At 38.1% G+C, this 15,970-nt stretch overlaps 1 protein-coding gene across 2 annotated transcripts in view; it reads right to left on the bottom strand.

Annotated features, from left to right (window-relative positions):
- INO80 (INO80 complex ATPase subunit) overlaps positions 1-15,970 on the bottom strand; it is a 128,977-nt gene that overhangs the window by 91,518 nt on the left and 21,489 nt on the right. For both annotated transcript variants that reach the window (XM_057543716.1, XM_057543717.1), the window contains exons 2-7: positions 11,189-11,374; positions 10,764-10,933; positions 10,605-10,672; positions 8,567-8,740; positions 5,993-6,113; positions 4,690-4,904 (exon numbers count right to left, since the gene is read on the bottom strand). In XM_057543716.1, coding sequence (XP_057399699.1) covers positions 4,690-4,904; positions 5,993-6,113; positions 8,567-8,740; positions 10,605-10,672; positions 10,764-10,933; positions 11,189-11,331 — 891 coding nt within the window. In that variant the 5' untranslated portion in view covers positions 11,332-11,374. The remainder of the gene's footprint in view (positions 1-4,689; positions 4,905-5,992; positions 6,114-8,566; positions 8,741-10,604; positions 10,673-10,763; positions 10,934-11,188; positions 11,375-15,970) is intronic.

Raw genomic sequence — 15,970 nt, 5'->3', positions numbered from 1 at the left:
GCCCTCTAATTTTAGCATTCATAAATGTAGTCTGCAACAATTATTACTGTGGTGTTTGCATAAGGATAATTTTATTTCCTTCTTTCCTTCTACACTTACTAACCGGAATTCCTACTGAAAGGAAGAGTTGTTCCTTCTACACTTTGTCTATTCAAGTATTTACTTATAACAGTATGGACTGACAAATATTTCTTTTATTCTATAGGTCAAAATCCAGTATTATTCTTATTTATTTTGTTGCTCAAATTATTCTAACTTTGGCCACGAGGCGCTCCTTCAGGTTGGCTCCTGTGTTCTTTTGAGAAGCCCCACCTCCCCCCGATCTTTCTTCAGAACTTCTTTACTTTCTGGCACCACTTTAAAATGTTTTTCATTTTGTCTTTGGCTGCGCTGCACGGCTTGCGGGATTTTAGTTCCCTGACCAGGGATTGAACCTGGGCCCCGGCAGTGAAAGCAAAAAGTCCTAACCACTGGACCGCCAGAAAATTCCCTAAGGTTCATTCTGTATTTTCCCTGCTGAGTTCTGGAATAAGGTACTTCTTCAAGGAGCCTTGGTTCCTCTTATTAGAGAATAAAAGTTGTTTAGAAATCAAGACCCAGGGACTTCCCTGGTGGTGCAGTGGTTAAGAATCCACCTGCCAATGCAGGGGACATGGGTTCGATCCCTGGTCTGGGGAAGATGCCACATGCCACAGAGCGACTAAACCCGTGCGCCACAACTACTGAAGCCCGCGCACCTAGAGCCCGTGCTCCACGACAAGAGAAGCCACTGCAATGAGAAGCCCGCACACTGCGACGAAGAGTAGCCCCGGCTCTCCGCAACTAGAGAAAGCCTGCTCGCAGCAATGAAGATGCAACACAACCAAAAATAAATAAGTAAGTAACTAAGAAATCAAGACCTGGTTGCTAGGTATCTTCGTTGTTACTGGGGTGTCACTGCTTCTAGGCCCTCTCAGCAAACAGAACCAGAAAAAATATACATATGCATGCTAATCCATGCATACACACCCAAGTATATTTCAGTTATCTATCTGTATGTGTGTATATATATATAAAACCATGCATTTATACTGATACCTCTGATCCCAGTCAAACTTCATGGGCTTCATTTTAGCTTTCCCCTTCTCCTTACTTATTAACTTCTTTCTCCAGCAGTGAGAAACTGGCTCATCTACAATATATTTACTTATTTGTTCATTCCTAGTATACACATAAAGTAGTTTCAAAATTGCTAATCTATTCATTCCCCTATGAGAAACACTTTTACTATGTCAATCATGGCATTTACGCATAGTTCCATCAGTCTTTAGCCTTACATATCCAATCAAAATAACGTTCTCCTCAGTTACTTAGATGAGTTCTTTCTTCCCCACTCCCTGCAACTTGATCATGTTACTCATTTCTAATACAGTTAAGTTCATTTGTTCCTACTTTTATTCCATTTTGACCACACATCGCCCCAACCTCCCTCTCCACCCACATCCTGGTTGGTTTAATATTGGAGGTATATCAGAAATCTGTGAAACATTACTATGGTTCTAAAAGTCAGCCTTATACAAAATATACTCAAAGACTCCTTCCTTCTCATCCTTGCTACCCTGTTCCCATTCCTTCCCTCCTTTCTACCCTTTCCCCACTTGCCCTCTATAAGGAATCAATCACTTTAACTGCTGGTTCATTCTTCTTGAATTTCTTTTGAACGAATGAGCAGATATTTGTGTATTTTCTTGTATTCCCTCTATTCTTACATGAAGGGTATACTTACTTTTTTGTGTTTTGCCTCTTTCACTTAACTGTATTGTCCTCGAAATTACTTCATATCAGTTCAGGGAGGTCTTCCTCGTTCTTTATTTTTAACAGCAGTATAATAATCCACTGGACAGATCTACCATCGTTTAATTCAAGCCCCATATATGACCATTTAGATTGTTTCTGTTATTTCGCAATTACACATAATGCTACAATGAATAACCTTGTTTACATGTATTTTTTTATGGTTGCTTTAGCTTTAAGGTAGATTCCTAGAACTGGTAGTGCTGATTTTAAAGGTAAGTGCATCTGTAGATTGCTAGGTGTTGTCAACTTTCCCTGCAACACAGTCCTAATTTGTATTCCTATCAGTAATGTATGTGAGCACCTGCTTCCCCACAGGCTCCTTAACAGAATGTGTTGTCATATTTTAAAATTTCTGCCAGTGTGATAGGTGACAAATGGTGTCTAAGTGTTATTTTAATTTGTACTACCCCAATTATGAGAGACTTTGACCCTTTTTAATATGTTTGAGAGCCATTTTTGTATCTTTCTTTGCTAATTGTCTATTCTTGACATTTTCCCATTTGTCTACTGAATCTGTGGTCATTTGTCCCTCCATTTTTTAAAAAAATATTTATTTATTTTGGCTGCACTGGGTCTCAGTTGCGGCATGCAGGATCTTCGTTGTGGCATGTTTAGTTGTGGCATGTGGGGCCTTTAGTTGTGGCATGCGGGCTTCTTAGCTGCGGCATGTGAACTCTTAGTTGTGGCATGCATGTGGGATCCAGTTCCCCGACCAGGGATTGAATCTGAGTCCCCTGCATTGGGAGCACAGAGTCTTACCCACTGGACCACCAGGGAAGTCCCTCAATTTTTAACAGTTCTTTCTATATTATTAGAGGTAACAGCCCTTTGACTGTAGTATTCAATGTAAATAATGGGGACTTCCCTGGTGGCGCAGTGGTTAAGAATACGCCTGCCGGGCTTCCCTGGTGGCGCAGTGGTTGAGAATCTGCCTGCTAATGCAGGGGACACGGGTTCGGGCCCTGGTCTGGGAAGATCCCACGTGCCACGGAGCGGCTGGGCCCGTGAGCCACAATTGCTGAGCCTGCGCGTCTGGAGCCTGTGCCCCGCGACGGGAGGGGCCGCGATAGAGAGAGGCCCGCGCACCGCGATGAAGAGCGGTCCCCGCACCGCGATGAAGAGTGGCCCCCGCTTGCCGCAACTGGGGAAAGCCCTCGCACGAACCGAAGACCCAACACAGCCAAAAATAAATAAATAAATAAATAAATAAATAAGAAAATCCTTAAAAAAAAAAAAAAAAAAAGAATACGCCTGCCAATGCAGGGGACATGGGTTCAAGCCCTGGTCCGGGAAGATCCCACATGCAGCGGAGCAACTAAGCCTGTGTGCCACAAGTACTGAAGCCCGCGCGCCTAGAGCCCGTGCTCCGCAAAACGAGAAGCCACTGCAATGAGAGGCCCACACACCGCAACAAAGAGTAGCCCCTGCTCGCCGCAACTAGAGAAAGCCCACATGCTGCAGCAAAGACCCAACACAGCCAAAATTGAATTTAAAAAATAAAAAATTTTAAAAAATAAAAAAATATCTCCCAGTTTGTCAGTTGTCTTTTGTCATGCAAAAATTTATTTTTATGTGGCCAAATTTAAGAGTATTTTCTTTTATTACCTCTGGATGTTGAATCATAGTTAGAAACTCTTTTCCTACACAAATATTAGATAGAAATGCAGTCGTTTTATTCTAATATTTGTATGATTTCTTTTTTTTACATTGAGATGCCAAATCCATTTGGAGTATATGTGTGAGATACAGACCTAATTTTACCTTTTTCAAAATGGCTATCTAGTTGTCCCAACACCATTTATTAAAGGTACTACTAGTCTATCTGCCTATTCATGTGTCAGTACCACACTGTTCTAACTGTAGAGATTTTATAGTATGTTTTAATGTTTGGGAAGGCTTTTTTTACTGTTTCCCTAGCAATTCTCACATATTGACTTTTTCCACATTGAGTTTAGAATCATCTTCTTTAATTCATAAAATATCCTGTTCATATGTCTATTAAGATTGCACTCAATTTATAATGAAGCAATTAACTGGGTAAAATGCAAACCATTGGTGAATCTAAGTAAAGAGTATAAGGGGATTTCCTTGGTGGTCCAGTGGTTAAGAACTGGTCTTGCAATGCAGGGGACGCTGGTACGATCCCTGGTTGGGGAACTAAGATACCACATGCCTCGGGGCAACTAAGCCCACACGCCACAACTAGAGAGACGGCGTGCAGCAACTACAGAGCCCATGCGCTCTGGAGCCCGCACGCCACAACTAGAGAGAAGCCTGCGCACCACAACAAAGATCCCGCGTGCTGCAACTAAGACCCGACACAGCCATAAATAAACAAATAAATAAATAAATAAATAGGGTATACAGACATTATTCCTGCAACTTTTAAGTTTGAAATTAGTATATCAAAATAAAACATTCAAGCAAATTAAAAGAGCAAAATGAATGCTTATACATGTTTTTCCTAAATCATTCACATTTTCTTCTAATACCTGTGATTATTCAGTAACATCCAAATGTTTATAAAGTGTAAGAAACACATGTCCATCATTTTAATTTCCTGCATTATGACCTATCAATTTGCTGTCAAATCTCTATTTCTTTATGTAAGAAAACTGCATTCCTCAAAGAGGTTTCCCTCCACTTTTTTGGCCATGGAGCATAACACAACAATTATCTCATGTATTTTGATCAAATTCTAGAAAATCAGTTAACTGAAGAGAGTACTATTCAGGATTTTCCTAATTCCAAAAGACTAGTTTTCTTTCTGAACCCTGTGAAAGTATCTAGCTCTCACAGCTTCTCTTTGGAGGGCAGGCAGAGAAAACATTCTATCTGGAGGCACTCACTTACCTTTGGTAGTTCCTTTTTCACAATGCTGAGCCATACTTTCCTGCGACGAGCATTGAGCTGCTCAATGGATAAGTGCTTCTTCTTGGTGCCAGGAGGAGGTGCATCATGAGAGAACTTGGCAAACACTTTGGTCTGGTGGTGGTGGCGACGAGGGGATTCTTCAGAGGAAAGTTCTTCATCTCTTCGCCTTTTCTTCTTCACTTTTTTCAACTTAGCTGCAAAGGAGACAGACTCTAAGAAGGTTTCATTTCTTCCCTTCCACAGGAGAAAGTCACAAAACAACCTCATCACTTTAAGAAAAATCAAGGTTCTTTTCTCATTCCACTGAGACTGGCAATGTTTTTCCTTTTATCTATTCAGGTCCATGAATATTCCACAAAGAAGCTAACACTACCTCAAAAAAGAACACTGGATACTTCCTCTGTTTACATGAAAGAGAAATAGAAGAGAACCTAAGAACTGTATTTCTTTTGAACCCAACAATAGGAAAGGAGGCTTATGAAGTATCATGAACTCAAGTCATGATCAGAGGAAGGAAACTTTTCTACTTGGTAGCAATGTAAGTTGACTAAAGAAAAATAACAGAGAAAGAAAAAAAATGCATTAACTGATATGACACTAAGACCTGCGAAAAGAAAACTTCACATGAAACAAAAATCTAGTTTGAGAGGGAGGGTGGAAGGATGAGAAAATACTGAGATAAACAAGGAGGATGTGGACGAAATAAGGGAAGAAGGCTGAAAAGAGTGTTTCTGTACAGAGTTCATGCCTTTAGGGGAATAAAATCTGCCTAGTACAGATAGTCTAAAACTTTCCTTTCCTATTTCCTTCCTGATTTCCAGCTGCTTGGAACTCAGAGAGGAAAAGACATTTCCTGGCAAACATGCAAACAATCACTACAGAAGATCATCAGGAGGTGTCTATTTTAAATCACTACATACAGCAACAATTATAACTTATTCCAAATACTTCAGGTGACTCTTCATACTTCCGTGTGTATAACTAACTTCTTCCTGTCCCAGAACATTTTCAGTATTTGGAGAGTATGTAGAAGAAAAAAAGGAATAACCTAATTGGCTTAAATCTCTGGCAAAGAATCTATAGTTCTCATGTCTTTATAATTCTAGAAAAGATCATAAACCAAATACAAAATAAATTTAATACTATTTACAACTAGTAATTGGATAAGGGAGACTAGGGTTTTTCAGATAAAGCAAATTTCTACTACATGGATTATGTTCAAAGCCCAAACGTACCTGGAACTAAGAATGAGTAAAGGTAGAAGGCAGGTCAATATGCTCACCTTTAAGTTTCTTTTCTTCCTTGAATTTCTTTTTTTTGGGTCCAAGAAGGTGCCGTTGTTGCTCATAGAAAGGGTCATATGTGGAGAGCAGGCCTGCACTGTAGTATTGGTATTGCTGCAACTGAAGCAGGCAAAGACAGTGATGTTTAGAAGGGCCTGTCTCTCCTACAGCACAGCCTTCAAATTATCTTTACTAAAGAAGGCTGATCCAGAGAATAACCATAGTTCCTACATACAGTATTCTTCCCACAAAGAGACCAATAAACGTTTAATACATCAAAGTGAATTATTCCCTTAACTTCAGAACAAAATGGGTTCATTGGCTATGCACACGGAAAGTTGTTGAAAATAACTTAAAAAAACAAAAAAAACCCTTCATGATTCTGATTCTCCACCAGAATATTTACTTTGTCCTGACACATATTTGTCATTGCAGAAAGGTCTCCTCTTCAATTCATCAACAAGAAATAAACCATACTTCTACTACCAATAGGTCCCCAGATTTACTAAGGTTTCTAATGCCTGCTTTCCCAGCTCTTAGTCTTATATTTAGTTTGAATAGTCCCCAGCCATCACAATTCTTCAATCTTTGAAGTCTTCTCTCTTCATTTCCCACTAAGAATCTGACAATATTATACATAGTGTCTTTGTTACCAGAATTCTAACATATGAATAATCTTATTTTTTTCTGTCCAGAGAGTAATTAATCTTTTCAAACATTTCATTCAAATTGACCTCCAAAGCTCAAATTTTGTCTGACTTATTACTAACGGGTAAATACGAAGATAAATAAAATTAGGTAGTCCACTGCAGAATCTCTTTCCTGAATTATAGGCAAATGAGTTGTTCAAAGACTGAAACTAGGATAGAAGAGTGACATGGAGAACTATTACAAGGTCCTCTGTTAAAGCATTCATACAGCTGTAAACTTAAAATCTGTGGACTTTCCCACGTGTCTTTTACTTCAATTTAAAAAAGACCAAGTATTTTGAGCACCAACTGCCTTAGCACTGTACTTTAAAAAGGAACTCCTTGTCTAAGTCAAAAGTCATACATCTTCATACATCTTACTATTTATTACTTCTACAGGTTTATAACTTTTAGCATATTATTCAAAGCTTTCTGAACTAACTTTGGACCTTAACTAATTGCTGGAAAGTTTTAGGTCTTCAAATATTCTATTGCTCATTATGTACAAAGTGCTACACTCCTGACAAAAATCAGAAGGCGTTTGTAACAGCATTCAAATAGTTGCCACATAAAACTATCATCAATCTAATGTTAGTATGTGAAGAAAGGGAGTTTTTCCAAGATAGGAACACTTCCAAAGAACAACTGCATTAAAAAGCAACCACAAGGGCTTCCCTGGTGGCGCAGTGGTTGAGAGTCTGCCTGCCAATGCAGGGGACACGGGTTCGAGCCCTGGTCTGGGAGGATCCCACATGCCGCGGAGCAACTAGGCCCGTGAGCCACAATTACTGAGCCTGTGCGTCTGGAGCCTGTGCTCCGCAACAAGGGAGGCCGCGATAATGAGAGGCCCGCACACCGCAATGAAGAGTGGCCCCCACTTGCCGCAACTAGAGAAAGCCCTTGCACAGAAACGAAGACCCAACACAAACATAAAAAAAAAAAAGCAACCACAAGAATTTTAAATGGTGCAGCTGCTTTGGAAAACAGCCTGACAGTTCCCCCAAAGGGTAAGCATAGTGTTATCATATGACCCAGCAATTCTTTTCCTTGGTATATACCCAAGAGAAATAAAAATACATGTCCACGCCGAAAATCTGCACACAAATCTTCAGGGCAGCATTATTCATAAGAGCCAAAAAGTGAAACAAGTCACTATTCATAGCTACAATCCATAAAACCCAAAAAGTAGAAGCAATCCAATTAGTTCATCAAATGATGCATGGATAAATAAAATGCACTATGTCCATACAATGGAATATTACTTGGTAATAAAAAGGAATGAGGTACTAATACATGCTACAATATGAATGAACCCTGAAAACCTTATGCTAAGTGAGAGAAGCTGGACACATGTTGTTCCATTTGTATGAAATGTCTAGAATAGGCACATTTATAGAGACAAATGGTGGACTGATGGCTGTCTGGGGCTGAGGGGAATAAAGAGAATGAGGGGGGGAGTTCCCTGGTGGCCTAGTGGTTAGGATTCCAGATGTTCACTGCTATGGCCCGGGTTTGATCCCTGGTAGGGGAACTGAGATCCTGCAAGCCACACAGCAAAAAATTTTTAAATGCAAAAAAATTAAAAAAAAAAAAAAAGAAAGAATGAGGGACAAGAGCTAAGGGAAATGAGATTTCTTTCTGGGGTGAGAAAATGTTCTGAAATTAGAAAGTGATGATAGTTACAAACTCTATGAATATACTAAGACCAACTGAACTGTGTACATTAAAAGGCTGAATTTTTTTAGTATGTGAAGTATATTTCAATTATCAGAACAACCACAACCACCATCTAAATATAAAGTTAAAATGATGTATGTTCAATTAATATAAACCAGAGAGTAAATACCCAGCATGAAAATCTGAGATTTCTCCTGAAACCCTTACCTCCTTGTCTTTACTATACTTATTCTGGTGAAGTTTCTTGTATTTGTGCAGTCGCAACATATTATGAAGTTCTTCTCTGCTGAGATTGAGTTCTTCTTCTTCTTCTTCTTCTTCTTCATCATTGTCTTCACTCTGAGAATCTGCCTCACTGGATTCATCGCTTAGCAGAATGCTCTGAAAAAGGGAGGAAATGGAAATGGAACCTCTGATATGAAGCAATTCCTTTTATAATCCAAGGGTTTTTTCCAGATCCCAAAACAATGACAAAAACAGCTGGAGGATAGTCATTCCAGTTTCCCTTATACTATTCTTTACCAATTCAACTAAAAAACAAAAAGATACCAATTAAACCTAGTAGTCATGAATTAAAGAGCGCCGAAACATGAGAAATGCTATCAACAGCAACAAGGCTAAATTTCACTTAGTACATATGCTACACATAAGATAATTTAAATAAATGTCAAATACCAAGGCAAAAAACTAAACAAAACCTAAAAAACTACTATAGGGCATAAAATAGAAAGCAAGCTGTGATGCCTAATAAAGGGGAAACAACCCCAAAATCCATTAACTGATGAATGGATAAACAAAATGTGGTATTATCCAGATAACGAAGAATTATTCAGCCATTAAAATGAAGGAAGTAGTACTGACATGTGCCACAACACACAACATGAATGAACCTTGAAAACATCATGCTAAGTAAAAGAAGCCAGACATAAAAGGCCACATTTTATGTTTCCATTTATATGAAATGTCCAGGATAGGCAAATCCACAGAGACAGAAAACAGGTTAGTGGCTCCCAAGGGCTGGGGAAAGTAGAGAAAGGGTGACTGTTAATGAGCAGAGTTTCTTCCTGGAGTGTTGAAAATGTTCTGGAATTAGATAGTGGTAATGGCTGTATTAACTTTATGAAAGTACTAAAAATTATTAAATTATACACACTTTAAAAGGGTAGATTTTATGGCATGTGAATTACATCTCAATTTTTAAAAATGTGATGGCCAAGCATAAGGTTACTGCATTCCCAACAGTTTAAAACCTCACTGATGTGAAGCTAATCAGGCCTTTTCCACATGAGGCTTTTCAGGCCTTTTCCACATGAGCCTTTTAAAGGGGCTGGTGATAAAAATAAAAGACTACCTTTAAATTACTTTGAGCTCTTCATAAAAAAAGTATAAAATAGAGAAATAATTAGTTTCAATAAAAGAAATGCTATCCTTAATTCAGTCTAGCTAATGACAGTAATCTTGTAAGAGTATAAATGAGATTGTCACTGCCTTGCTAACAAACACTCTAATTGCTTAGCACTGTAACAAGAGTTAAAATACAAATTCCGTAACACAGTGTACAAGGCCCAATGTGATCAGCTAATAACCTCAGTTTCTACTACCTTCTCATTTACTGTGCTCCAGCTATACCAACCTCCTTTCTTCCCCAAACATACCAAGTTGCTTCCTTTCTCAGGACTTCTACCATCGGTCCTTCTGATTGAAATGCTCTTATCTTAAACCTTCACATAGTTCCTTCTGATCATTCAGCAATCAGTTGAAATGTTACCTCTTTAAAGAAACTGTATTTATTTATTTACAGACTTACTCACTGCCTCCCTACATTAGAGTGTAAGCTCCTCAGGGTAAGCTCCTCAGGGCAGGAACCCTATCTATCTACAACAGTATCTCCCAAGGCAGTATGCGCCAATCAACATCTGTTGAATGAATGAACTACTCAGTGACTAATAAAAAAAATAGATTAATAATCCTGATTACAAGCCAGTGAGAGCAAGGATCTTATCTGATATATTTCTGTACTCCCTCGCTCAGTATAGGGCTTCATTCCCAAAAATGTTTGCTAAAATGAACTCCGTTGAGTCCTCTAGATTTTTCTCTTATAATCTCTTGAAAAACCACACCCAGAATAAAAGACTCATGTCTAGGAAAATCTCTGCCAATGTGCCATAATTAGTCAGTAACTTATCCTTCTATTTGTAATTTTAGTAGGTTATTTGAATTATAAACATTCTGCCTTATCTCTTACCTTTAGCCACTTTCTGCTTTTCTTCAACTTAGAGAAGTTATATAAATTCCCTTTGTCAGATTTTGTTTCTGTGTAAAGAAACATAAAGAATAAAAAAATGAAAGGACACCTGCCCCAAAAGAACTGATAGTCCAAAGAGGGATTTCACACCACACTGACCTGACTGTAGAACTCCATTCAATGAGTATGTGTTTAACATTCCAGAACTACTTGCTCCAGAAGTCTCACCAAGCAATGAATTTGGAGGTTCTTCCTTAACTTGTATCAAGGGATCCCCAGATTGGGGTAATAAAGGATTATTGTCATCCAGTCCATCTTCACTTTCATCACTATAAATTGAAGAATGGTGAATCCACAATAACAGCTGACCCAGCAAAATATTATAATTTATGGTTAGTAGACTGAACACTTTACAGAAGAAATTGATCCTTTGATTAAGCTGACTGTATTTTATTTGACAGAAAGAAGGAAAAAAAAAATCAAACATCCCAAAACCCATAAGATACTTAAACCATAAAATCTACAGGAATAATGGGAATCAGAAATGTGGGGAAACGTTATATTGGGAAGACGGAATACCATACCTAGAAATATTCCTGTTGAAGATGGCAGATGTTTGTCGCAGGAAATGGTCCAACCGGAGGGCCCTCTCCAGGTACTGAAGATAGAGGGGCTTTGCCAGCTCAGTGAAGCCGCCATCGTCCCCGGCACCCAACTCCGAGGCCATAGAACAAATCTGTCTTCATGCACAAGGGTTTCCGACTGCACAGCTACAGAATGGAGATGAGTAGTGAAAGATGAAATGCTATTCATTCTCCCTTTATTTTGCCTGCTTGCTATCAATGTGAAGGGAAATCAGACCTTCTAGACACAAGAAGAGAATACAGCAGTCTATAGAAAGACCATGATAAAGCTCTTGTTAGGCACTTCCTCCTAATGCAAATGCAGAAGTTAAAAGGATGAGAAAAACACCAAACTATAGAAATACTGTCACCTGTCACAATGAAAATTCATGATACTTTTCTGAAGCAGTGCCTTAAAATTTATACTCAATTCTCTTTCATCTTACAATTAATAATTACTCACAACTATCCAAATCTGTACCACAAGTTCACTGCTGTACACCTCATAGAGGAGCACATGTTCTCAGCATCACCCTTCAAAACAGCTGCTCCCTTTTTCACTTTGTATTTACATTCATACATATGTGTGAGGTAGTCCACTTACAAGGGAACAGATATACTGGCAGAGTATTTTACAATCCCTTATAAACATGTCATAAAGTAAAAAGATTTAGAGATGATTCAGAAAACTGGAGCAAAGAGAATAAAAGTGAGGGTGAGAAACCTGAGCATTCTCTTTGCTACCTTATGTTGTTAAGGACAATGTTAGACTCAAAACGTCTTCACTAGAGAATCAATCAGTGTAACAACCTTCCCCCCAACTGTCTTTCATGTAACATCTTCTACCTTATAACTGGTTATTTTTAAAGAGTTAAGGGGTTGAGCCAAGATTAAATAATGGGACAACACAGAGCAATTAGCCCACCATCTGACATACAGTGAGTACTCAATAAATAGTAAATTACTTGTAAAAGTTCATAATCTAATAAATTAAGGTATAATCTTTAAAGGAAACCAGAACATCTTTATCTTGAGTTGTCTTCTCTTTTTATTACAGATTTTTAAAATTTCCTAATACAATCTTTCTCCTTAAGAGAATGTTAAAAATTCTCTCCCAATTGAGCCACAGATTCAACATAATCCCTATTAAAATCCTAGCAGGCTTTTCTTTTTTTTTCCCCAGAAATTGACAAGCTGATTATTAAATTTATATGGACACACAAAAGAATTAGAATAGTCAAAATAATTTTGAAAAAGTACAGGGCTTACTCACTTATACTTTCTGATTTTAAATATATCATAAAGCTACAGTCACCAGGACAGTGTGGTACTGGCATAAGGATAACCACATAGACCAATGAAATAGAGCTGAAAAATCCAGAAATAAACCCTTACATTTATGGTCAATTAATTTTCAATGAAGGTGCCAAGGCAATTTCAATGGGGGAAAGGACAGTCTTCAACAAATTGTGCTGGACAACTGAATATATAGCACATATAAAAGTTGAATTTAAACCATTACCTCATACCATGCACAAAAATTAACTCAAAATGGATCAGAGACCCAGGTGTAAAACCCCAAAATATAAAACTTCTACAAGAAATAAAAAATCCTCATGACTTTAGATATGTCTTTAGAACTCTTACAACTCAGTAAAAAGATAACTCAACTAAAAAATGGGCAAAAGACTTTGAACAGACATTTTACCAAAGAAGATATACAAATGGCTTAACAGGCACATGGAGATGCTCAACATCAAAAATTGCAAATTAAAATTACAGAGGGATACCACTTTATACCCACTAGAACAGCTACAGTAAAAAGACAATAACAATTGTTGGGGAAGATGCGGAACTGAAACCCTCATACATTGCTGGTGAAAATGTAAAATATTATAACCACTATAGAAAAGTTTGGCAGTTGATTGAAAATTTGAATATAGTTACCATATGACTTAGCACTTCCTCTCCTAGTTATCTATTCAAGAGAAATAAAAACACATGTCCACCACTCAAAGCCTTTTATGTGAATGTTCACAGCAGTTATTATTCATAATAGTCAAAAAGTGAAATAATCTAAATGTCCATCAAATGGTGAATGGATAAACAAAATATGGTATATCTGGACAACAGAATACTATTCAGCAATAAAAAGGAATAAACAATTGATACATGCAATAACATGAACGAACCTCAAAATTTTATGTTAAGTAAAAGAAGCCAGACACAAAAGACCACATACTGTAGAATTCCATTTATATGAAATACCCAGAAAAGGAAATCTATAGAGACAAAAAGTATATCAGTGGTTCACTGGGGGTACAAAGGGGGAGTAACTACCAATGGATACTAGAGATCTTTTTTAGGGGAGGTAGAAATGTAAATCCACATTGTGGTGATGTTTGCACAATTTTGTAATTTTGCTAAAAATCACTGAATTGTACATTTAAATGAGGTAAATTTCATGGTATATAAAATATCAATCTTGGGAACAGTTAAAGAAAAAAGAAGGTTAAAAAATACTTTAGGGCTTCCCTGGTGGTGCAGTGGTTGAGAATCCGCCTGCCAATGCAGGGGATACGGGTTCGAGCCCTGGTCTGGGAGGAACCCACATGCAGCTCCATGCGCCACAACTACTGAGCCTGCACTCTAGAGCCCGTGAGCCACAGCTACTGAAGCCCGTGCACCTAGAGCCCGTGCTCCACAACAAGAGAGGCCACTGCAATGAGAAGCCCACACACTGCAAGGAAGAGTAGCCCCTGCTCGCCGCAACTAAAAAGAAAGCCCGCGCGCAGCAATGAAGACCCAACACAGCCAAAACTAACTAAATAAATAAATTAAAAGAAAATACTTTAAATATTTTTAATAAAAGTCTTTATAAAAGACTTTTTAATAAAAGTCTTTTATAAAGGACTTCAATAAATTCTACTTTTCAAAATGAGACCTAACAGGTACCCATTCCAGAAGATTTCAAAGAAACTTGGTTTTAAAAATAAAGCAAAACTATCTTAGAGAATACATATAATTCATCTTGATACACATACATACAAATTAAAGCATATAAAATTGCTGCTTGGAAGACCTAAATAGACATTTCTCCAAAGAAGGCATACAGATGGCCAACAGGAACACGAAAAGATGCTCAACAATGCTAATTATCGGAGAAATGCAAATCAAAACTACAATGAGGTATCACCTCATACCCATCAGAATGGCCATCATCAAAAAGTCTACAAATAATAAATGCTGGAGGGGGTGTGGAGAAAAGGGAACCCTCCTACACTGTTGGATGGAGGTTCCTTAAAAAACTAAAACTAAAAAAAAAAAAAAAACTAAAAATAAAGTTACCATATGATCCAGCAATCCCACTCTTGGGCATATATCCAGAAAAGACAAAAACTCTAATTCGAAAAGATACATGCACCCCAATGTTCATAGTAGCACTATTTATAATAGCCAAGACATGGAAGCAACAGATGAATGGATAAAGAAGATGTAGTATACATAAACAATGGAATACTATTCAGCCAGAAAAAGAGTGAAATATTGCTATTTGCAGCAACATGGATGGACCTAGAGATTATCATACTAGTGAAGTCAAATAGAGAAAGACAAATATTATATGCCATCACTTATACATGGAATCTAAAAAAATACAAATGAACTTATTTACAAAACAAAAGCAGACTCACAGACATAGAAAACAAACTTATGGTTACCAAAGGGGAAAGGGGGGAGGGGGATAAGTCTGGAGTATGGGATTAACAGATACACACCACTATATTAAAATAGATAAACAACAAGGATTTATTGTGTGTGTATGTGTAACTGAACCACTATGCTGTACACCTGAAACTAACAAAATATTGTAAATCATCTATAGTTCAATTAAAAAAAAAGAAAAAAAATTGTTGCTTGGCACCCTCCTAAGATTTTATTACAAAATAACTGATATTATGCTCAGGCTTCCCTGGTGGCGCAGTGGTTAGGAATCCGCCTGCCAATGCAGGGCACACGGGTTTGAGCCCTGGTGCGGGAAGATCCCACATGCCGTGGAGCCACTAGGCCCCTGTGCCACTACTGAGCCTGTGCTCTAGAGCCTGCGAGCCTCAACTACTGATCTTGCATGCCACAACTACTGAAGCCCGCGTGCCTAGAGCCCGTGCTCCACAACAAGAGAAGCCACCGCAATGAGAAGCTCGCGCGCTGCAACAAAGAGTAGCCCCCGCTTGCCGCAACTAGAGGAAGCCCGCGTACAACGACAAGGACCCAGTGCAGCCAAAAATAAAAATAATAATAATAAAATAAAATAAATTTATTGAAAAAATTGATATTATGCTCTACTTAATTTAGCTGATAATAAAAATGGTCCTAATTAAGGCGGTATGAAGGTATGACTACAAAGAAATACTGGGTGATTCAAAAGGAACTACTTTTTAAAATAATTCCTCAGTATCTGGGCTGCATAATAACATGAAGTCAAAACCAATTTGTCCAGGAAAGAACAGTTACTTGTATGGTCTTACAATGCTCAATGTGCCCCCTGTGACACCAAGTACACGTCAATCCTATATTCTGATTCTCCCAGAATCACCTTTGTAGCATATCACCATTGATAGTTGAAACAGCAACCATGAAATAGCACTTATTTCCACAAGGCTAAAGGAGGAGGTGCATGAAGTTCTTGACATATCTCCACAAGAAGAAGTCTTATGATGATATCTGGAGAGTCAAGGAATATTT

Source organism: Balaenoptera acutorostrata, chromosome 3, assembly GCF_949987535.1.
Source record: "Balaenoptera acutorostrata chromosome 3, mBalAcu1.1, whole genome shotgun sequence".
NCBI classification, from domain to species: domain Eukaryota; kingdom Metazoa; phylum Chordata; class Mammalia; order Artiodactyla; family Balaenopteridae; genus Balaenoptera; species Balaenoptera acutorostrata.
This window is presented reverse-complemented; position numbering and strand designations above follow the sequence as displayed.